This window comes from Magnolia sinica, chromosome 12 (assembly GCF_029962835.1).
Source record: "Magnolia sinica isolate HGM2019 chromosome 12, MsV1, whole genome shotgun sequence".
In the NCBI taxonomy this organism is placed as follows: domain Eukaryota; kingdom Viridiplantae; phylum Streptophyta; class Magnoliopsida; order Magnoliales; family Magnoliaceae; genus Magnolia; species Magnolia sinica.
This window is the reverse complement of record NC_080584.1, coordinates 47,361,155-47,385,468: the sequence shown is the minus strand read 5'-3', so window position 1 is coordinate 47,385,468 and position 24,314 is coordinate 47,361,155. Positions and strand designations below refer to the sequence as shown.

At 37.3% G+C, this 24,314-nt stretch overlaps 1 protein-coding gene across 1 annotated transcript in view; it reads right to left on the bottom strand.

The window, feature by feature from the left end:
* The window catches only part of LOC131221319 (protein EXPORTIN 1A-like), a 100,801-nt gene that overhangs the window by 12,994 nt on the left and 63,493 nt on the right, over positions 1-24,314 (bottom strand). The window contains exons 20-25 of the mRNA XM_058216536.1: positions 23,375-23,473; positions 23,190-23,270; positions 22,935-23,024; positions 4,275-4,360; positions 4,049-4,129; positions 3,754-3,936 (exon numbers count right to left, since the gene is read on the bottom strand). Coding sequence (XP_058072519.1) covers positions 3,754-3,936; positions 4,049-4,129; positions 4,275-4,360; positions 22,935-23,024; positions 23,190-23,270; positions 23,375-23,473 — 620 coding nt within the window. The remainder of the gene's footprint in view (positions 1-3,753; positions 3,937-4,048; positions 4,130-4,274; positions 4,361-22,934; positions 23,025-23,189; positions 23,271-23,374; positions 23,474-24,314) is intronic.

The following is a 24,314-nucleotide window of genomic DNA, read 5'->3' as shown; positions in this document are numbered from 1 at the left end:
GAATTCTGATCAAAGCACCAACTTCCAGGAGAAACTTCACCCTAACAAACAACGAACATTTCTTCTCCCTGCAATCTCTATCAACATGAAATCTACCCAACATGGGTAATGATGCCAAAAATCCTCGACCACTCCTGGGCTAGTGGCAACTGCTGGAGGGCTACATCTTGCCGCTTGAGCCATCACTAGCTTGCAGGAGACCTGTTGTCTTGAAGGAATTGGTCCACAACCTCCGGCAATGGGAATGATACAATGTATTGTCAGGGATTAATCTAGCTGTTGATGCCCTCTGTTTGCAATGCCCAGCCATCTCGATGCCCCGAAGTAAACTGATCTAACCAGAATCACATCATCAAATCGCGTGGTTGTGCGAACCTTCTACTACTTACAAGGTCATGGACACTAATGCCTACGAAGCAAGCAACCAAGCTTGCCATCGAACTCACAGGGGCAGAGAGGCATGAGACTTCTAGATAGGATTTATCAGCCCGAGCTGGTGCTTCCCTTGGAACCCATCCTGAACCTGACCTCAATCTATCCAAGGAAGGTCTCCAGACTGTTCTCCATGTCTCCATGTTCCCTTTTTGGTGTAGAGAAAGAACTTCCTGCCATCCGCTTTCCTTCGTTCGTAACTTGAATGGCATTCCTAGTCATGTTCTCATACCTGAATCTGACAAATGCAAATCCCATGTTCTTCCCAGAATTCGGATCCCATGGACTATAGATTATTTTTTTATCAGAACAAATCTGTCAAAAATTTCCACCAGCCTTTTTGTTGCGTCCATGTAATCAATATCCCAATGAACACAAGGTCATACCATCAATTATCCATTGATTCTAGCAATGTGACCAACCTATCAGTGAACCAGAATAATTTTTTATCCGAGTGATCCTCATAGTGGGGCCTACCAGTTGCATTGCATGGCTGTCCTACAAAAGTAGCATTTTAGCAGGAAAGTTGGGGTTGCATGAAAAGTTAGCAAACATCTAGTTGTAGGTCATAAGCTCTCTTGATGCATTATGAATTGGTAGAAGACTATGAGATCTAAGATATTGATATTGGGATTTTCTATTATAAATAGCAAGTTCATCAAAGGAAGAAAGGAAGATACAAACTTAAGGGACACCAATGCACCGAGTATCACACAACAAACCCTTTAGCACAAAGACATCAAGGGTGTCAATAGGTCAAGAGAACCCATAGGGTCCTCAGGCCTGGGCCTTCATGGGCCAGGTACCAGACTAGACTATCGGACCCAGTTGGTATGGGCCCACTGGGTTGGCTTCCACAAGGACAGGATAGAAAAGCACAAATTGGATTTACGCCATACTGCAAGGATCAATTATAGTAGACCCTTCAAATCCCACATTAAGCAAGGATTGGGGAGAACTCATAAAATCATCATATTGAAGTGCTTCTCTTTTCTTCACTATCTGGTGTTCCTTGATAATATTATCAATATTCCAAAAAGAAAGAAAGAAAAAGGTGCTTCCCTAGAAACAACAAGAGTGTTCTTGTAACAGACTTGGTAGTATTTGGTAAAAATTCTAAATAACTAGTCAGTATGGAATCCAAAATCATAGCAGATTTTGAGTTCAATTCTCAGAGAAAAGGATAAATTAAGACCTAAGTATCCGATTTGGGTACTTCATTCTATGAAGGGCCCAAGCAAGGTATTAAAGCATGATTATATAAGGTAGTGCCCGTTATGCGATTTAGGGCCAGAACGCCTTTTGTGTGTGTGTGTGTGTGTGTGTGTGTGGGGGGGGGGGGGGTGTGATTTTCTATTATAAATAGCAAGTTCATCAAAAAGAAAGAAAGAAAGAAAAATTTTGAATGTTACAGGCAACGTTGTCAAACCACATGTGGTTTTGTGCGATCGCATATGCATGTGTGTATATGCGATCACACAATTGCATCTGCATATATGTGGTGGCATTTTTTTAATTTTTTTTTTTTAAAAAAAAAGGGGAAATTTTGAAAAAAAAAATGTAGAAAAATATAAGAACTTAGGAGAAACTTTCCTAAGTTAATAGATAACTAATATAGTAATTTTACATATATAAAATTAGTTTTGTGACTTGTTAGAAAAATGAATGAAGTACATCAAATTCAACATTCAACAATATAGTCAAGTAACAAAACAATCAATAAGCTATTTATTGTACAAATACATTTTTGAAGTTACAACTTAATGTTTATTATTTATACACCATAACACTAACACTACTTACAAGTTTCAAGCATGATGTGCCATAAAGGCTATTACGGGGGCATAAAGGCCTTTACGTAAAGGTAACGGTGGTAACCATTACACATTATGGGGTCATAATGGCCATAACAGCCGTTATGGAAAAAAATGACCTGTAATTGCTGTTAACGGCATGTTACATCCCCTATAAAGGCCATAACAGTCCCGTAATGGTCTATTACGGGACATATATAGGTTTTTCATACTTTTTAATCAACATTACGGGGCAGATACAAGTTTTTCGAGGGTTTTTTCAATAAATTAAAGAGAGAGAGAGAGAGACCGTAATGGCCGTTACGGGGCCATAGCAGCCGTTATGCCCCGTATCATAAAGGTAACAGTGGTGGCCATTACGGCCACCGTTACCATTATGGAACACCTTGATTTCAAGTTACAACTTAGTTACGCTGAGTTACACTACAATAAGTCATTACTTTTACATTAACACTAAGTTACATTCAACAATATACTTACACAACTTACAGTTACAAGTTACACTATTTACTGAAGTTCGACTTTTTGCAAAAATAAATAATAAATAAATAAAATAATATGCCAACAGTTAGCAGATATGCGATCGCCTACATTGCATATGCGATCGCATATCCTTGGACATTTGGTATATGCAATCACATATGCGATATGCATATGGGAATTCGCATATGCAAATATGCGGTTGCATTTGGCAACATTTGTTACGGGGTTTTAACGGCTGTTATGACTGTGTCATAACAGTCATAAGCCTGTTCATTACTATTATTGAATACCTTGAGCCGAAGTATATAGGATAAAATTGCACAGGAGCCATGATCATCTTCATAGAGATAGAATTTGGGTATGAGAGACCTAACAGCTCAAAAGAATATTCGACTTCCATTAGCCATTAAACTAGAGTTCCCAAACTATTTCTATCACTCAAAGACAAATGAATCAAGACTTGAGCAACTCTTAGGACCCGCTGGATTGGTGGGAAACTAAGGTGAAGGAAGTAAAAATTGAGTTTACCTGATTGGACGTTTTGCACTAATTAGCAAGAAGAGAAAGGAAAGTAAATGTTGTTTCCCTTCCTTACCCCTCCTCAAGAAGCGCACAAATCCATACCCTTCAATTTGGCAGGAAGAAAAGAGGCTTGCCTCTGATTTAACATTTAAATTTTATTTTTTTATTTAAATTTAAAAAAAAGAAAAAAAAAAAAAAAAAAATGGAGGGAAAAGAGATTTCCCTAACCTTGCCTTAGTTTGGCTCAATCCAAACAAATGCATAGGAAAAGCATTTTCAGGACTTTCCTTAAACAAACAAGTTTGAAGGATTTCCTTTCCCTAGAGCTGATGTCAGCTTACCATCCACTTACGTCACAATTTCACTTTCCCATGCCTTCACCAAGTTTACCCCCAATCCAAACAGGCCCTAATAGAATGGCCTGCTAAATAAACATATACTAAGACATTCTCTTCCTATCTACATATAGAATGAGGATAACCATAAAACAGTCCAAGCTTACTTGTTTATAATTGTGGCAAAGAGTGACAAAACTTCAGACTCCCTGGCATCTGGCAGATTCCTAGCATAGTCACCTAGAACAGGATCCATCATAGGTGGCACAAACTGCTTTCCAATTTGTGGTTGATCTTCAGCCTTGTCAACAAATGTTTCGATTAGCTTGAGAGTCTCCCTCTTAACAGATCTGTTTTGAAAAACATCTTTAGTACTACCAGAAAAAATTTATCCTTTAATCATGGTAAACGTCATTATATATGGTGAGACCAAGACTCAATTACCATATCATTATATCTTACCGCAGAAGCTTTACAACAGATGTTTTGGAGGCAAAGGGCCCCCCTCCTGCTATAGTATTTGATATAAGCTCACTATACATTCTGTGTCAGGAAACAGATGGTAATGGAAAAGAAAACCCTTATTACTTGACAAGCACCCAACAATTAATCAAAACATAGTATTTTGTAAGCCTACAGAAGCAATCGGAAAAAGGGGGAAAGAAAAAGAAAAGGGAAAAGCTTATACCTGTACACGTTAAGCATGTCCAAAAAGATCAATGTTATTTGTGGTAAGAAATATGTTCCAAGAGAACTGGCTACGCTGGTGTTTGTCTGCCAAGTTGCCACAATTTATGTTACCCCATTCAAAATTGAACAGGCAGAAGATATAACAGGCAAGAAACAATAAATTCAAACTTATGGGACACTGCTAGACACAAAATATGCTAAACATGAAAAACTAGTGTACAAGAATATAGTAGAAGGCTTCCATATTTACCATATTCAATGGAATTTTGAAAATGATAGAACACTAACGCCATAATCCCTAACAAGAAATCGGGTTATTTGCGATGAAATTTTCAATAGAAATTTCCACAATGAATTAGTAAATGCACAGTTCAAAACCTAGAAATTGGATGTCTTGGCAATCATAAATAGTTCTTTTTTTTTTCTTTTTTTATTAAAAAAAATGGATAGTTAAAAGATGGTATTTGAAGAAAAATACAACAAGACAAACATCCAGAAAAGTGATACACGATGCCACACCATATGATGCAGTTACAGCAGAAGTATGGTTTTTACACATTGAAAGTGGATATGGATACTGCCTATGCTACTTGTGTGACTAGGAATTTCGATTAGAGTAAGGGCAGGTACGAAGGATCCTCTAAAGCCTACACAGCAAGCAGCAAAGACTTATTATAATCACAATAAAACATTTATCCAATCATACTAGGTGGACCATTCAAAATTCGTGTATGTCTAGAGATCAAGACTACTACATCAAGATTTCTCGTCCCAAAGTATGGAGATATCTAACCTCCTACCTACCTTGGATACTCCAGTTCTTTTAGCCAAAGTTTTTGCCTCAAGATTTTGGAGAGTTCTTTCAAAGAACAATTTCTGAGAACCAGGGGGCCTTCATTGTGAGCAAAGTAGCCCAACAGATTCGGGATAGTGCATACATTGCTCACAAATGGATCAACTCTAGGAATAGGGAAAGGAAAAGCAGATTAGTCTGCAAGCTCGGCATTGAAAAGGCTTATAACATGTAGAGTCGTAGATTGGAAGACTTGGATTACATGATCAGGAGATTGGGTTGCCATTGGAAATGGAGCGGTTAGATGCGATCCCACATGCAATCAACAACTTTCTCCATACTGGTCAATGGGTCACCAAAAGGTTTTTTAAGACGTCCAAAGTTATCAGGCAGGGTGATCCACTATCCCCTTACCTCTTCGATCCCCTTACCTCTTCATAGTGACTGGGGAGGCGTTTAGTAAGATGCTTCATAAAGGGGAGACTGGTTTAATTAGCGGATTCAAAGATACAAATGTGGGATTCAAATTAGCCATCTTCAATGAAACAAAATGCAGACAATACTCTCTTGTTTTGTGATGCAGATATGGCCTTAGTGGATAAACCTTTGGAAACATTAATGATGCTAATAGTAAAATGTTGGGAGTCCATGAGGACAATGAAGATGGATCTATTTTTTGTTGTAAAAAAGAGGTGTTTCCTTTGACTTATTTAAGGTTGCCCATTTGTATAGGGAACAAGGTGTACCAAATCAGTTACGTATCCGCCGATACGTAACAGTAATTATCGGTACCGATACACGATACAGGGTCAAATCAGTAATCCCCTATTTTTTGGGCTTGAATCGGCTATAATTTTTTTGCTTTCTGGCATGTTTTTTAGCAAATTCATTCCTAAACTATTTTACTGAAAATTACATCTACTCTAAGCTTGAATTTGAGAATGAAAACAACTTATTGCAAGGATTTGGGTGAATTGAAGCTCCAGGAGCCATTTTTCGGAAAAATTCTGAAAATAGGTATTTATACCTTTTTTTTTTTTTAAAAAAAAAAAAAAAAAAAAAAAAAAATCTCTATTATTATGATTCAATATGATGTGTAATTCAAATTAGAACATATCAATATGCATTTTACAGATTATAGAACTGATTTTTGATTTTTTTGGATTTTTTTATTTTTGAACTATTTTTTACCTATTTTTAAAAATTATGAAAAATTGTTTTTTCATTCTTTTTGTTTTAATGGTTGAATATGATATGTTAATCATATTAAAACATGTAAATGTATTTTTAACAGATTATGCAATTGATTTTCTTCTCTCTTTTTTTTTTTTTTAATCTCTATTGTTATGGTTGAATATGATGTGTAATTCAAATTAGACCATATCAATATGCATTTTATAGATTATACAACTGATTTTCGATTTTTTTGGATTTTTTAATTTTTGAACTTTTTTTTACCTATTTTTAAAATCTATGAAAAATCATTTTTTTCATTCTTTTTATGTTTTAATGGTTGAATGTGATATGTTAATCATATTAAAACATGTAAATGTATTTTTAATAGATTATGCAATTGATTTTCTTCTCTTTTTTTCAACTATTTTCTGTTGATTTTTTAAAATTATGAAAAATCATTTTGTTCAATCTTTTTTGGTTTAATGGTTGAATATGATGGGTTAATCATAGTATAACATATAAATCTGCTTTTACAAATAATGCAACTGACTTTCTTTTTTTGTATTTTTTTCATATTATTTTTCACCGCTTTTTAAAAATTATGAAAAATCAATTTCTTTCAATCTTTTTATGTTTTAATGGTTGAAAATGATGTGCTAATGGTTGAAAATGATGTGTTAATCATAGTAGAACATATAAATGTGCTTTTTACAGATAATGCAACTGATTTTCTTTCTTTTTCTTTCTGTATTTGTTTTATTTTAGGACTATTTTCAGCTGATTTTAAAAAATTAGGAAAAATCAAAATTTTCAATCTTTCTCTATTTTAATGGTTGAATATGATGTGTTAATCATAGTAAAACATATAAATGTGCTTTTAACAGATTATGCAACTGATTTTCTATTTTCTGTATTTTTTTAATTTTTGGACTATTTTCGACCGATTTTTAAAAATTAGGAAAAATCAAATTTTTTTTGTTTTCTATTTTAATGGTTGAATATGATGTATTAATCATAGTAAAACATATAAATGTGCTTTCTACAGATTATGCAACTTATTTTATTTTCTTCTTTTTTACCTTTTTTTGTTTTGTTTTTTTTTTAAAAAAAAAAAAAAACAATTTTCAACCTATTTTTAAAAATTAGGAAAATTCTTTTTTTTTCAATATTTTCCTGTTTTAATGGATGAATAAGATGTGGTATTATTATAAGATCACATGATGTGCTTAAGTGTCATATTGTCACTATTTGTTCAAATATTTTTATTTTTTATCTTTGGATTAGTGACTTTATGTTTATATATATATATATATATATATATATATATTGGGCAGGTTTTGAAGCTTCGCAGTTTAGCACTTAATTTTTCTTTTTGATTAGATTTAGAAGTTAGAACTTTATTTCATTAATGCATTTGCATCTATAAGTTTCGAAATTTAATTAATTCATTCTCATACAAAAATTGTATTTAAACTTAGAGAATAGAGTAGACTCTCACATAGGTCATATTTAGCTAAGAAAATGTTTGCATCTGACCAACAAGGAACTGGAAGTGAGGATATTGGATGACAACATTGTCAGATGGCAGGTGGTAGTAGGCACCAAATGAAGCGCAACTATTGCGATAGACTAATAATTGGCAGAATTACGTGACTCAAACAACATTTGGCACATTGAAAAGATCAAGTTGTACGATGTAACGAGTGCCCAATTTGGATGAGTCAAAAGGGAAATGAACTGTTGTGCAGAAGAAGAAAAATGAGATCCTAAAAGCAGCCTGGCAGGAGGTGTTTAGTCCTGAATAAATTGGGCATTCGTGATGAAGATATTATTAATTCTGACGAAGATTCAGATCGGGAAATAACTATGGTTAGGAGAGAGCTTTTTTTGTTATAGTGAAAATGATATTTCCATATATGGGAAGGAATTTACATCAAGACTAATGTCGGGCCTCCTCTTCGAAAAAAAGGACCCAGAGGCGGCCTATCATAAGGGATGACAGAGAAAAGAAAAAGAAACAAACTACAGGACCCCGGATTAAAGCCTGCAACACAACCATCAGTCGGCCTCTACTAGCTCACAAGGTATTGCCTAATCGACCCCAGCCCTGCTTAGTCTAGCAGGGCTAATCCCCTTATATGAGGGGGAAGATCTGCAGAATGTACAAACATGGAATTCGATTGACGATCACTCCCAAGCTTCGCCAGGCTGTCAGCCGTGGCATTACCTTCACTCAGGATATGGCGGAAGCAGAAATTTCTGCTACTTTGAAGCCTATGAATCCGGGTTAGCTAGTATCCCCAGCAGAGGTCCCCAATATTCAGCCCATTAATTAGGTCCAAGACCAACTTGGAGTCAAATTCAACTATAACTCTTTTAAGCCCCTTATCCAAGCATAAGATTAAACCATCCCAGACTACCCAAAGCTTAGCAATATTGTTGGAGCCCATTCCATATCCCATAGTGAAAGCGAATAAGAAACTGCCCATCCCTCCACCACCTGCCATCCCCAGATTACCTTTATACAAACCGTCTACGTTCAGCTTGCAACAGCCGACAGATGGAGGAAGCGATTTGATAATAGTTGCTGCCATCTTGGGAGGGGGAGGAACATCGATCCCAATGGCTTGGAGAGTGAGATTCAATGAAAGAGAGTATGTCCTAGGGTTGGGAAGCCCACGGTTGAGAGATTTAAGCCACCAAGCCACACGCCTAATCATTATGGAGGGAGGGATTTCCGCTTCTTCAAACTTGATCTTGTTCCTGGATTTCCAAATCTCCCACAGGATGAGAATAGTGACCAAGCCACGCAGGACACATATACCACCAGCGCGAGAAGAGGCTTGACACCAACATGATAATCTGTCTTCCACTGAGGAATTATCTAATAAGACAATCCCAAAAATTGATCCAAAATTATTCCATACCATATTTGCTAGGTAGCCCTTGAGGAATAGGTGCAGCAAGGATTCCTCAACCGGACGCTGACCATCTGCTAACCTATACCAAACATACATTAGAGCTAACACAATGCCCCTGGACCAAGGTATCCCTTTATCGGTATCGGTTGGCGTAACGGTGCCCTCCGATACCGATACGGATACGGAGGTGTAACGGCGATACGAGGGCGTAACGGCCCGTAACGATGCAATTTTTTTTTTTGCCAAAAAAATAAAGATTAAATCTGGAATATTGTAAGCATTCCAAATATGCATTCATTTATAAATTGGAACATGTTTATGGTGGTGTAACGGTCCACTCTTTGGTGAGAAGTTGTATCGGTCTGTCTGATTAATTTTTGAACCAGGTAACCTGAATTTGACTACAAAATTCATATATTTAATTTTCTAAATATCTAATTTATATACTTAACAATTTGATATCATTTCTCCCAATAGTTCCTTAAAAAAATGAAATTAGATTTAGGTAGATGGCGTTGCCAATTTGGGGCTGACTTGGAGGACCAATCTATGCCCCAAATTAGCCTCAAATTCATGCAATTTATTGTCATTATTCCACTTATGAATTGGTGGACATTTATTGGATAGTGAATCATGAAAAAAAAATCAAAAGGCCCTATTTTAAAAAATAAGCGTCCACAAATTAACAATTAAAACTATTCAAACAATTTGATTTTGGCATTGTGAGCTAGCAATTGCAGTCCATAATTTAATTGGTAAATTTTAAGTTAATATGTCTCATGTACAATTTTTTAAGGGCCCGAATTAGGCGGGACTCGGATTGTGAAGTGTAGCACACGTGTCAAAGTTTTTTGGGCCCCACCCGTGATGAATGTGTTATATCCACACCCTCCATCCATTTTGCCAAATAATTTTAGGGCATGAGCCCAAAAATGAGGCACATCTAAAGTTCAAGTAGACTGCACCATAAGAAACAAAAATAATTAAACATTCACCATTAAAATTTTATTGGGAGCTACAAAAGTTTTAGATCAAGCTGACATGTGTGTTTTCCCTTCATCCACACCAGTGTGACCCAATTAATATGTTAGATTGGAAATAAACATTACAGTGGACCCTAAGAAATTTTTAATGGTGAGCATTCTATAACCACTATTTCCTATGGTGTGGTCCACCTGAGATTTGGATATTACTAATTTTTTGGATCCTGACCTAAATGACGTGGCAAAATGGAGGGACAACATGGATAAAATATATACATCATGGTGGGGCCCACTCGGGACTGATCACGAGGTATGTGTTATATCTAAACCGTTCATTCATTTGATGAGCTCGTCTTAAGGCTTGAACAAATTGGATGGAAAATAAACGTTACGGTGGGCCCTATGAATTGTTTAACGGTGATAATCATTATCTCCGCTGCTATTTTTTGTGTGGTCCAGACGATCTTTGGATATAATTCATTTTTTTGGTAGTGCTCTAAAATGATCTCTGAAAATAGATGAACGGTGTAGATATAATAAATACATCACTGTGGAGCCCACATAACTTTGATCTCCTTTGAACTATTCGTACAAGAGCTCGAGGAGTGTCAGCGCTCGTCTTAGCATGACACGTACCTCCAGCAGCTAGCTGGTGTGTGGTACACCTGCAAATAAAAAAAAAAAAAGAAAGGAGAGAGGGAAACCGAAAAGAAAAAAGAGGGAAAGAAGAGAGAAAAGAAAAAAGAGGGAAAGAAGTGAGAGAGAGAGAGAGAGGAAGAAGAAGCAGGCCACCACAGTTGCAGCTGCCCGAGAAGAGGAAGAGGAAGAAGAAGAAAATAAACAAAAAAAGGTAAGCTTTTTTTTTTTTCCTTATTTTTCAAGGCCCGTAACAACCGTTACGGTCACAAATTTGGGGGGGTGGGGGGGGGTTACCGTTATGTTTCGGCCGATACAACCGTATCATAACGGATACAGGACACCTTGCCCTGGACTGCACTCTACATTCAATTCGGATTGTGTCATGCAAAACTCGCCAAGCAAAACATGAGATTTTTGGAGGCAGTTTCGAGTGTCAGACCAAATCGGCCCAGCTATTAGGAGAGAGAGCTTGTGTCTTTCTCGTGATGAGGAAGAACGCCGACAAATCTTTAGCCCGAGTGGCTCTATACATGATATAGGGGGAGGAGTGCAACTGAGAGTGCGACTAAATCTGCAAGTGGGGGTAAGTTGGGCATATTACGGTGTATGTTTGACAGCCGATAGGAGATATCTTCATATGATGCCCCTGTAGATGTGGATGTGGAAGAAGTAAATGAGCCTAGGAGACCTTTTGTTGATCTGATCCTGTTTAGAAGGGAATCAACAAAACAAAAGAAGCTAAAACAAATGTAGAGTAGAACTTTCATTGAAAGCTAGATAGGGCCGCTACAAAGTTATTTATACATGCCAACATACCCCCCAATGCGGCCAATTCTCGGTATTGCCAGGTGGTTATTGATGCAGTAACGGAAGTAGGTGAAGGAATTAAAGCTCCCACGGCTACAATGTTGTCATGCGCGATCGCACATTCACATATTTGATCACATATGCACACATTGAAGTGGAAATCGCATATGCGACAGTGGCATATGCGCTTTCTACACATGCGATCGCATATGCCACATGTGCAAGAATATGTGATCGCATATGCGACGTATGCGATCACGTACAGCATATACAATCACATATTAGCCAACGATCAGAAATCTGACCATTTTCTGACGGTTGGGAATTTTATTTTTTAAAAAAAATATATGCATTTTTAGTCTATAAAAAGGTATTCAAAATACTCCTACATGCACTCAAACTCTCTCTCTCTCTCTCTCTCTCTCTCTCTCTCTCACACACACACACACACACATAATTCTAAGGCCCGAGCTCCATATGTCTTTCAAGTTTGAAGTTTTAATCAAGGGACAAGGATTCAAGATTGAAAAATCAAGAAAGTAAAGCAAGCAAGATTCAAGAATACATCGAAATTGAACACACACCAAGTTAAGTCTCACATTACATTTTCTAATTCTACTTTTATCTCTTTCTAGTTTCTTCCGAGTTCTAAATATCATAATCATATTCACACACCATACACTCTCTCTTTCTATCTATCTTTCTTAACATTCAAGAGTCAAGAGACTCAACTTACAACTTACAAGTTAGTTTGTTACTAGTTTATTCCAAGTTCTAACATTTTTTTTTTGTTAATTGCAACTTACAACTTAGAAGAGAACAAGTCTACAACATTATCTAGACTCAAGTCAAAAGTGAAGACAAGAAGTAAAGACTTTATTTTTGAATTTTATAGTGTAATTTGTGTTTTTGTAATTGGGTTGTGTCACCCCCTTTCTCTCTCTCTCTCTCTCTCTCTCTCTCCTTTTCTTTTCCCTATCCCTTTCTAGTTTCTACTACTACTAATGTAAGTTTGCAAGTCTAACTCTCTCTCTCTCTCTCTCTCTCTCTCTCTCTCTCTCTCTCTCATTAGTCTCGCGACTCTTTAGTCTTTACATTAGTTTCTACTAGTTTAGAACTTATAATCAATACACACACCAATATCATATCTTCTTCCCAATCTTCCTCTTTGAAACCCAAGTCGAATGACCCGGGTTAGAAGTATGATCACTATCGTAGTGCTTCGGATAAAACTCACACGGTATATGAGTTATGTAAGTATATGGGTTCCTGTGGCATTGCGCGGCACAAGTAACACCTTGCACATTTACCGGAGTCAAATGCAAAAGCATGCGACAAAATAATTCCAAAAATCTGAAGGGAGATCATGGAGTATATGAATAAACAATCAAGAATAAGATGCGATAGTGCCCTTCGTCACGAGGATATATGAAACAAGACGCGTATTAAGATATAAATGTAGTTAATGTAGATGAAGCTAGTTCCACCCCCCCTACTTCGACAAGCCAGTCTAGACCAAAACCAACAGTCTCAAAAAGGGCCCGAGCGCATAGGACCATGGATAGATGGTGTATACCACACCCCGGGGATGTGGTTGACCAAAGGAGTCGGGGCAAAGGGCCGGCTCAAACAACTTTAGAAAACCAGTATAAACAAAAAGATTTAAAAAAAAAAAAAAAAAAAAACCATTATTCAATATATTGCTAAGAGATTTTACCAAACCGCCATTGCTTTCAACGCAGTTAAATCAAGAAGCTTCAAAACTATGGTTAAGGCTCTAGGTCAATTTGGACCTGGGACTAAACGTCCTTCATATTATGAAATGAGGGAGACATGCCTGAAAACCAAAGTTAATTATATACGATCCTTTATAGCCGAATATAAGGAATCGTGGAAAATGTATAGGTGTTCACTCATGGCTGATGGATGGACCAATGGATCCAGTCGGTCTCTCATTAACTTTCTAGTAAATTGTCCAGCTAAGACAATTTTCTTAAAGTCCGTGGATTCATTGGGTCATTCACATACTGGAGAATACTTGTTTAGCTTACTAGATAATGTAGTTTAGGAAATATACGAGGAATACGTTATACAGGTAATTACAGACAACGCAACTTCATATGTATTGGTCGGTTGTCTTCTTATGGAGAAGAGACGTCATTTATTTTGGACCCCCTGTGTGGCCCATTGTATTGATATGATGTTGGAAAATATATGTAGGTTATTTACAAACGTGATTGCAAGGACTAGAAGAATCATAGTCTTTATGTACAAACACGCCCTTCTTCTCAGTCGAATGAGAAAACACATTGGGGGCAACTTGCTACGTCCAGCAGTCACCCATTTCGATATAGCCTTTTTAACATTACAAAGATTACATGCAAAAAATTCAAAACTTGAAAGCTTTGTAGTGTCGGCCGATTTTACAAGTAGGCTTTGGTCAAAGAAAGCTAAAGGGAAACATGTTCAACAAACAATCTTTTCGCAAAGTTTTTGGACACCAAGTGGTAAAGGTGCTAAAAGCATCCGTGTTGCGATTGGTGGATGGGGATGAGAAGCCTGTAATGGGTTACATATATGATGCGATGGAAAGGACGAGAAATAAGATCATGAACCATTTTAACTATAGAGAGCATGATTACAAGCAAATTATAGATATCGTAGATAGAAGATGGGGCGGCCAAATGTCATTTCCATTGTATTCGACTGCTTACATCCTTAACTCAGCCTGTTTATTCGCTTCTGCTAATCCAACAGAAGCACTTACCATGAATATGGTTGGATTTATTGATGCGTTGGAAAAAATGATTCCAAATAGAGAAGAATAGGACAGGATCTCATATTTACTGGACTTCTATACAAAGAGTGAGGGCATATTCTCAAGGGATATCATCATCAAGCATCGGAGAATGAAATAGCCCAGTAACTACTATGAATGTCTCAACTAAATTACAAATAGGTTTTTTTTTTTTTTTTTTTTTTTTTTAACAATGTAATCTACAAAGTGACTCTTTAACCTATTTAAACTGTTTTTCTCAGCTAACTGGTGGGCTGCATATGGAGTGGACTCGAGCAGGAAGGATCCAGCTCTAAAGAAGCCGGCAATGAGGATTCTAGAACTCACGTGTTCTGTCAGCTATTGCAAACGCAACTGGAGCACATTCAAAGCAGTAAGTTTAGTAATAGTAAACTTCAATTTATTAGTGTAAGCTAAATTAATTAACTAAATATCTAATACGAAATGCGCTTTCTTTCATGCAGATTCACACCAAGAAAAGGAATCACCTTAAGCAAAAGAAGCTCAACGACTTGGTCTTCGTCCAATACAATTAAAAATTGTAAGAACGATTCCAGACTAGGAAAGAAAAGCCTAGTTTCTTTGACCATATCTGCTTAAATGAGTTGTGTGTAGATAACGAGTGGCTCGTAAAGACAGAACCCGGCATTTGTTGGAGAGGACCTGACATAGGCGCAAGTTGAAGATACCGCATATGGATCGACACCTGGAGAATGTACCACTTGAAGGTAAAGGATAGGGGAGAGTCGAGGGCGAGCAATAGCAATCAACTCGTTGAAGAGATTGAGGAGATGATAATGATAAAACTGAAGATCCACCATTGGATGTTGATGAAGTATTAATATATACATTGATCTCATCATCACCACATTGATCTATTTGCCGTTTTGCCATTTGATCACCACCACCATTGTCATCATCCGAGTCTCTCCTTCTTTCACATACACTTCTTCTGTTTCTTCATCATCTATATGTACTGATACTTCATCAACATCTAATGATGGATCTTTAGCTTTATCATTATCATCTCCTTCTATCCCCTCAATATCTTCAATGAGTTGACGGCTACTACTCGCCCCTCGGCTCGCCCTATCCTTCGCCTTCGAGTGGTACCTTCTCCAGGTGTCGATCCGTATGCGGCATCTTCAACTTGCACCCATGTCAGATCCTCTCCAGCAAATATCGAGTCCTCCGTCTCTACGAGCCACTCATTATATGCATCCAGCTCACCTAAGCAGATAGGGTCAAAGAAACCAGGCTTCTCTTTCCTAGTCTGGAATTGTTCATGCAATTTTTTATTATAATAGACGAAGACCACATCGTCGTTGAGCTTCTTTTCCTCAAGGCGATTCCTTTTCTTCATGTGAATATGCATAAAAGAAAACGCATTTGGCATTAGCTATTTAGTTAATTAATTTAGCTTACACTAAAAAATTGAAATTACAATTACTAAACTTACAGCCTCGAACGTGCACCAGTTCGCTCGCAACCGCTGACAGAACACGTGAGTCCAAGAATCCTCATAGCTAGCTTCTTTAGATCTGGATCCTTCCTGTTCGGGTTCACTTCATAGGTAGCCCACCAGTCAGCTAAGAAAAATAATTCAAGTAGGTTAAGAGTCACTTTGTACATTACATTTAAAAAAAAAAAAACAAAACTAGTTGTAATTTAACTGAGACATTCATAATAGTTAGTGGGTTATTTCATTATCCGATGCTTGATGACGATATCCCTTGAAAATATGTCATCAGTCTTTGTATAGAAGTCCAGTAAAGATGAGATCCTGTTCTTTTCTTCTCTTTCTGGAATCATTTTTTCCAACACATCAATAAATTCAACCATATGCATAGTAAGTTCTTCCGTTGGATCAGCAAAAGCGAATAAACAAGCTAGGTAATGGATGTAAGGAGTTGAACACAATGGATATGACATTTGGTTGCCTCAACTTCTATCTATAATATCTATAATTGGCTTGTAATCACGCTCTCTATATTTAAAATAGTTCATGATCTTAGTTATCGCCCTCTCTGTCGCATCATATATGTAACCCATTGTAGGCTTCCCATCCCCGTCCACCAATCGCAACATGAATGCTTTTAGCGCCTTTACCACTTGTGTCAAAAAACTTTGCGAAAGGATTGTTTGTTGAACATGTTTCCTTCCATCCTTCTTTGACCAAGGCCTACTTGTAAAATCGGCCAACAATACAAAGCTTCTAAGTTCTGATTTTTTTTTTTCATGTAATCTTTGTAATGATAAAAAAGTTACAGCGAAACGGGTGACTGCTAGACATAGCAAGTTACCACCAATGTGTTTTCTCATTAAACTAAGAAGAAGGGCGTGTTTGCACATAAAGACCATAGTTCTTCTAGCCCTTACAATCACATTTATAAATAACCTACATATGTCATCTAACAACATATCAACACAATGAACCGCACGAGGTCCAAAATAAACGACACCACTTCTCCATAAGAAGACAATCGGCTAATACATATGAGGTTGTGGTGTCTGTAATTACGTGTATAACGTATTCTTCATATATTTCCTAAACTATATTATCAAGTAAGCTAAACAAATATTTCTCCAGTATGTGAATGACCCGATGCATCCACGGACTTCAAGAACATTGTCACAGCTGGACAATTTACCAGAAAGTTAATGAAAGACCGATCGGATCTATCGGTCTATCCATCGGCCATGAGTGAATACCCTTATGTTTTCTACGATTTCTTATATTCAGATATAAAGGATCATGTATAATCAACTTCGATTTTTAGGCATATCTCCCTCATTTCATGATATGAAGGATGTTTAAGCCCAGGTCTAAATTGACCTAGAGCCCCAACCATAATTTTGAAGCTTCTCGATTTAACTACGTTAAAAGCAATTGCGGTTTAGTAAAACCACTTAGCAACATATTGAATAGTGGTTTTTCTATCTTTTTTTTTATACTGGTTTTCTAAAGTTGTTCAAGTCGGCTCTTTGCCCCGACCCCTTTGGTCGACCACGTCCTTCGGGTGTGGTCTACACCATCTATCCATGGTCCTATGCCCTCGGGCTCTTTTCGAGGTTGTTAGTTGTGGTCTAGACTGGCCTGTCGAAGTAGGGGGAGTGAGACTAGCTTCCGCTACATCAACTACGTTTATATTTTAATACGTATGTTGTTCCATATATTCCTCGTGACGTAGCTTACTATCGCGTCTCTTTCTTAATTATTTATCCATATATTCCATAATCTCCCTTTGAATTTCTAGAGTAATTTTGTCGCATGTTTTTGCATTTGACCCCGATAAATGTGCAAGGCGTTGCCTGTTCCATACAATGCCACCGGAACCCACATAACTCACATACTATGTAAGTCTTATCCAGAGTACTACGATAGTGTCCATACTTCCAACCCAGGTCATTCGACTTGGGTTTCAAAGATGAAGATTGGGAAGAAGACGTGGTGTTGTTGTGTGTATTGATTCTTCTTGTTTGTAACTAGTAAGTTGTAAACTAGTAAAAACTAAAGTAAACACTAAAGACTAAAGAGTCAAGAGACTAAAGAGATGGGATAGGGAAAGAGAGAGAGAGAGAGAGAGAGAGAGAGAGAGAGAGAGAGAGATACACTTACACTATTAGTAGTAGAAAGGGAAAGGGAAAAGAAAAGGAGAGAGAGAGAGAGAGAGAGAGAGAGAGAGAGTTACACTTACACTAGTAGTAAAAGGGGAGAGGGAAAAGAAAAGAAGAAAGAGAGAGAGAGAGAGAGAGAGTTACACACTTAGTAGTAGAAACGGAGAGGGAAAATAAAAGGAGAAAGAGAGAGAGAGAGAGAGAGAGAGAGAGAGTTACACACTTAGTAGTAGAAAGGGAAAGGGAAAAGAAAAGGAGAGAGAGAGAGAGAGAGAGAGTTACGCAACACAATTACAAAAACAAAATTACACAATCCAAAATTAGGAAATATATTCTTCTCTTGACTTCTTGTCTTGACTTGAGTCTTGAGAATGTTGTAGACTTGTACTCTTATAACTTGTAACTTATACGTAACAAACTAATAATAATAATAAAATAAATAATTTAAATAAAAAAAAAATGTTTTGAGTCTCTTGACTTTTGAATATAAAGAAAGATAGATAAAAAGAGAGAGTGTTAAGAGTATGAATATGATTATAACATTTAGAACTTGGAAGAAACTAGAAAGAGATAGAATAAAAGTAGAATTAGAAAATATAATGTGAGACTTAAGTTGACTTGAATTCAATTTCGATGTATTCTTGAATCTTGCTTGCTTTACTTTCTTGAATCTTGAATCCTTGATTGAAACTTCAAACTTGAAAGAAAAATGGGAGTTTGGGCCTTGTGTAAGAGAGAATGAGAGATTTAAGACTTTGAAAGTTTAGGAGAATAGAGAGTGTTTGAGTGCAAATAGAAGTGTTTTGAATGCCCTTTTATAGAGAAAGGTTTTCAAATCGCATATGCGATCACATGTGCAGAAATCGCATATGCCACTGTAGCATATGCGATTTCTGTTGCACCGTGCGCATATGCGAATGTGCGATTGAACATGACAACATTGATCTTGATTTTATCATTTTAATGATTTTATAATAATTTTTAAAATAGTATTAAAAAAATCATATAACTCAACTCGATTCGACTCGAATAGCTTGCTCGACCCGACTCGGCTCGGCTCGAACTCCCAGCTCATCTCGGCTCAAACTAGCGAGCCGAGGCAAGCTAGAGGGGTGAGCTCAAAGACCAAGTCGAGCTGAGCCGAGCTTGGCCTAGCTCAACTCAAACTAGACTCGTGTTCAGCTCTACAGATCGGTACATCACTATGGGTTGTTGTTATTCCATCCACGGCGATCAATGTTTGTAGTCTGAGTATCATCACAAGTTTCACTAGCCAAGGATATGGAAACAAGTATCGACATTGCCAATAATATCGTGCATTCCCATAAATTTATTGTTAACTGAGGACCTATTTGGTTGCCGGTAATTATTGTTAAACAATGGTAGAAGCGTAATGAAGGTAAGTGTTGGCAATTTGCATAAAGGTGAAATTTCACCTTGAAAAATGAGTATTTTCCAAGCAAAAACTCAATGGGCCCAACCATGATGTATACACGTCGTCCATTCTTTTTTTTTAAGATCATTCTAGGGTATGAGCCCAAAAACAAGACAACTCCAAAGCTTTAGTGAAACACACCACAGAAAAGAGTGGGTTCAACGATAAGCATCATTATTCCCACTATTTCATGTGGTGTGGTCCACTTGGGCATTGGATCTACCCCACTTTTGGGCTCATGCCTTAAAATGATCTGGCAAAACAAATGGACGACATGGATAAAACACATACATCATGGTGGGGCCCACGGATTTTTGCCACATAGAAACCAAGTTTTCTTGAGATGTCGTACATCATACTAGGATGAAACATCAAGGTAAATAATTATTACTAACATAGAAGTCCCTGTATTTACAATAAATCAAATAGGCCTTGAGGGAAACGTTGGAGAAACATGGGGGAATTTTTTCAGTGAAACTTCGAGAGATGCTAAAATACACATTTGCATATTTAGGTATCAAAAAATTGTGAAAGAAGATGCACACATAATGACTTCCATTTGACGGGGGCTTAGAAGGTTGTGTTGCCATAAACAATCAGTGCAACAGTAACCAAAATGAGTTCATTTCATACCAATAATATAATTAGGAACACAATAACCACTTAAAGTTGTTTCTAAATCAAAACAAAAGGACCATACATCCATCCATGCATGCATGCACACATACATACATGTCTATCCATCCATACATTAAGACATCCATTCATCTATCCATGCATGCATACACTAATATATCCATCCATCCATGCATACAAACATGCATCCAATAATCCATCCATGCATACATAGATATATACATACATGCATGCGCATATACACACATCCATCCCTCCATCCAACCATCCATCAATCTAACCATCCATGCAAGCAAGCAAGCATGCATACATGCATGATGATCCATCCATCCAACTGATTTACACCAATAAATGCAATCATTTGAACCATAAAAAAGAAGAAACAAAAAGAAAACAAAAATATAACAAAAAAGAATTTGAATTTATTTTTTTATTTTTGAACAAAATCCACTCCCCAAATAGATCCCCAAAAAATTCCTTTAAAAAATCTAAGTTTCTAATTTTTTCTATTTTCACTATATTTAAGCATGTTTTCCCTCTTCTAAATTTTTCATCCAAAAGTAGGGATTTGATTCTTAAAATCTGGAAAGGAGTGGTTAAAATCCACTCCCCAATCTAATCCCTAAAAAATTCCTCAAAAAATCTGAGTTTTCTACTCTTTATTTTTTTTTATGTTCAACTATATTTATGCACGTTCCCCCCTTCTCGATTTTTCCCCAAAATTAGGGATTTGAATCTCAAATTTTGGAGAGGAGAGTGGTCGAAATCCCCTCCCTAAGAAAAATCCCAAAAAAAAAATAATAATTGAATTTCCTACTTTTTTCGCAATTCTGACCCCGCAAGCTTTCGATTAGTGATCCCAAAAATCTAACGGATGAGGATATTGTGGATTTGCTCAGCTTCTAGATCACCTAAAGAATAGTGTTCCCTCGACTTGAGAGGAGGATTCAACACTTGCTCATTAGTTCAGGTAGCTTCTCTATTTGTTCGTTCTACATATTGATTTGTGAGCCACCTCATATCTCTAGTCCTTCCAATCATTGGTTTTGTGGAGTCCATCCTAGAGTCGTGACCTTTGGATGGTTAGTGGGAAGAAAGAGAGTGCTACCTATTGACAATCTGCAAAGAGATCCCGTGTCCTTCCTAATATTTATTTGAAGTGTACGGGGAACATGGAGACGATTGATCACATTTTCATTCATAGCCCTTTTGTTTGAAAGGTGTGGGAGCACTTTCTTGACCTTTTCCATACCACTTGAGTGATGCCAAAGTCTATTCCAGACCTCTTGTGAGCCTAGCACAAGGGTGAGGTGAGGAAAACTAGGAAAGAGATGTGAAGACTTCTTATTATGGCAAGATATCAGAGGAGGATCGGAATAGCCATAGCTTTCGGAACAAGAGCTCTTGATGGGGACGTCACATTAAGCACGCCTTTATGCACATATCAGGAGAAGGCGGGCCCTAGTCTCCCTATGGCTAGGTGAGTACCCGCTCGAGTCTAGAGGTGGAGTTGAAGACCTCGCATAACATGTACGAGCATCATCGAAGACCTCACATTGGGAAGATGCTTGTGGGTTGCAGGGAGGAAAAGCTTGGTCGAGTTTTGACAATTGGATCGCGAGGACTACATGATTGGACCATTGGATGCAACTTAATCGTGTGGCCTGTCTTGATCATGGACATCGTTAGGACCCATCGGGCTCTTAGGATGGTTTAGATTATTTTATGCTTGTGTACTTCGGTTAGTTGATTCATTGGACTATATTTTCATCTCTCTTTTAGTAGGGGGTATTTTGAAATAAATGACTTGGGGGTATATAGCAAACCATATTTTACTTAACCTGTTTTTTGTAAAACTCCAAATCTGGAAATATAAAGCAGAGTGGATGTCCAACCCTAATGGAGATGGCATTTTGAATGAAAATTTTGACAATTTTCTCTTATACACTTGTGAATGGAATTCTTTTAATGGTGTGAAGCCATCCCCTTGGCGTGACCTCAAGAGGAAACTACCTTGGAGTGAATCCAAGACTATTCGCTCACTTCTTTCTCAAAGGTATCTTCTTTAACTCATCTCCCTTCTCATTTTTCCCCTCTCCAATCTCAACCCCTAGCATCCAAAACCCAAATCCATTAAGCCAAGCCCTTTCTACTCCCAAACCCCACCCGATTGTGTACGAATCTGATCCTCCATACAACCGTACAGACTGTTGTACAACCACACGTGTGTGGCCCCTCTAGCACGTGGATTTGGTCCCCTTTGCTTCCTCTCTCATCGCATCACAACTCCTTGTTCATAGTTTTTCCCTTCTCTCATAACCCTAAATACCCTTTTTCTTCCGTAAAATCTAATTCCCCTCAAAACCAAAATTCTCCTCAATCCCCTTTGGATGCAAGTGATTTCCCTTTATTGATATCCTATCCCTATGTTAACTTGGGGTTTCTTAATCCCATTGAGACCGATTTTAACATCACTATACGATAGAAAATTCCATTCTGCATAAGCCCTTTAGTGGAAGAGATTATTAGCAAAGTTAAGGGTAGTGTTTTGGGTTGGGCATCTTATATAAAAGCAGCGAAGCCTGCTAATCTCTCTCTCTCTCTCTCTCTCTCTCTCTCTCTCTCTCTCTCTCTCTCTCTCTCTCTCTCTCTCTCTCTCTCTCTCTCTCTCACACACACATATATATATATATATATATATATATATATATATATATATATATAATATATATATATATATATATATATCGGCATCCGATACATGCGGTGAGATCTCTAAGCTTTAAATTTTTTGTTCCCCAGCATGAGGAAGCTAACAAAATCTACCATCTAATTGTGCTTAGACAGGAGTACCTGCAATATGTTAAGTACAGTTCTGATTACATCTGGATCCTTCAGAATGTTCAAATCCTGGCGTGCCTGTCCAATAATTTCGGCCCATTTCTGCAGATTAGACAACAAACTTATCAGTAGCAACTTCTTGAGGATTGTGCTTGACACTAATGAAAACTAGGGGAAGGGAACAAATGAAAGAAATGACGAACTTTGAAGTTCTAACATCAAGCAAATCCCGACACTTGAAATCTAATCCAAACAAAATTCGGTGACCTGATTCGGAAGTTCCATCAACCTCTGGAGATACTCATCCCTCTTCTGTGGATCCGATTCTGCTTGAATCATATGACCCACCTGAAAACATGCAAAGCAATAAGTACTCAAGACTAGATTAGATATCTGCCTTACTCCAAACACATAACACCAATGTGCACAAGACTAATGTAATGGCAACATACCGACTCATAAAATGAATGAATCTGGTGAGGCTCAAGATCTATAATCGTTGTTGGGAGGCCAGATAAAAGTTCAGATACGAATGGTTCACTTTCGCCTACCTGTAAAATAAGACAAGTGAACCAAATCTAAAATTTTGGGTGCAGGAAATAGAATAAAAATATCCAAATGTGTGGGCAGAAGCACAGATCCAATTGTGGTTTCCCAATAATAATGTATTTAAAAGAATATAGACAAACGTTGCAATAGATTAATTTTTTTTTTAAAGGACCTTATTTGCAGCTGGTTTTTCAGATCAGCTAACTCAACTATGGTAGGTTCAATGACATGCAACACAGATGCTTTGATATTAAATTTAAAAAATGGTTTTAAATGGCAGTTTTTGAGTGTTGACTTGCTTGTAGTAAACCAAATCCAAAATGAGTCACATGGAGTCATTCTGCTTTGATTTGGTGAAACACAGTGGTGTCATGAAACATTAGTTTGCAGCTAAAACTGAGACAAGTCGACTGAGTCAACTCAGTTATGGATGATGTTTAGAACCCCGTTTTAAAAGCCTCATAATTGACTCAGCCATGCCGTGCTTGTCTAATCATTCTGGTAAGACAGAATTGTAGCAGTTACCATGACCAAATGAATATAATAGGGAAGGTTCCTTCATGTTACATGATATTATCAATTAGACATCACGCTTCCAACCATAAAGAGTAAGCAGGAGTAATTTAAGGCATCTCTGGTCTCTTCTCGTGTCCAGACTAAATTTGAGCAGCTTAACTCAAAGGCAGTGAATAAAGTTCTAATACCTGGTGCTCAGAAAACAAAATGATAACAATGAAACCAGGTGATCAGCATGCCAACATCAACCCATTGAAATTGTGGAGTCTCCAAAAAAGATGCACAATCCAGTCATGAACTGCATACCATCGAAGAAGCCAAACCGTT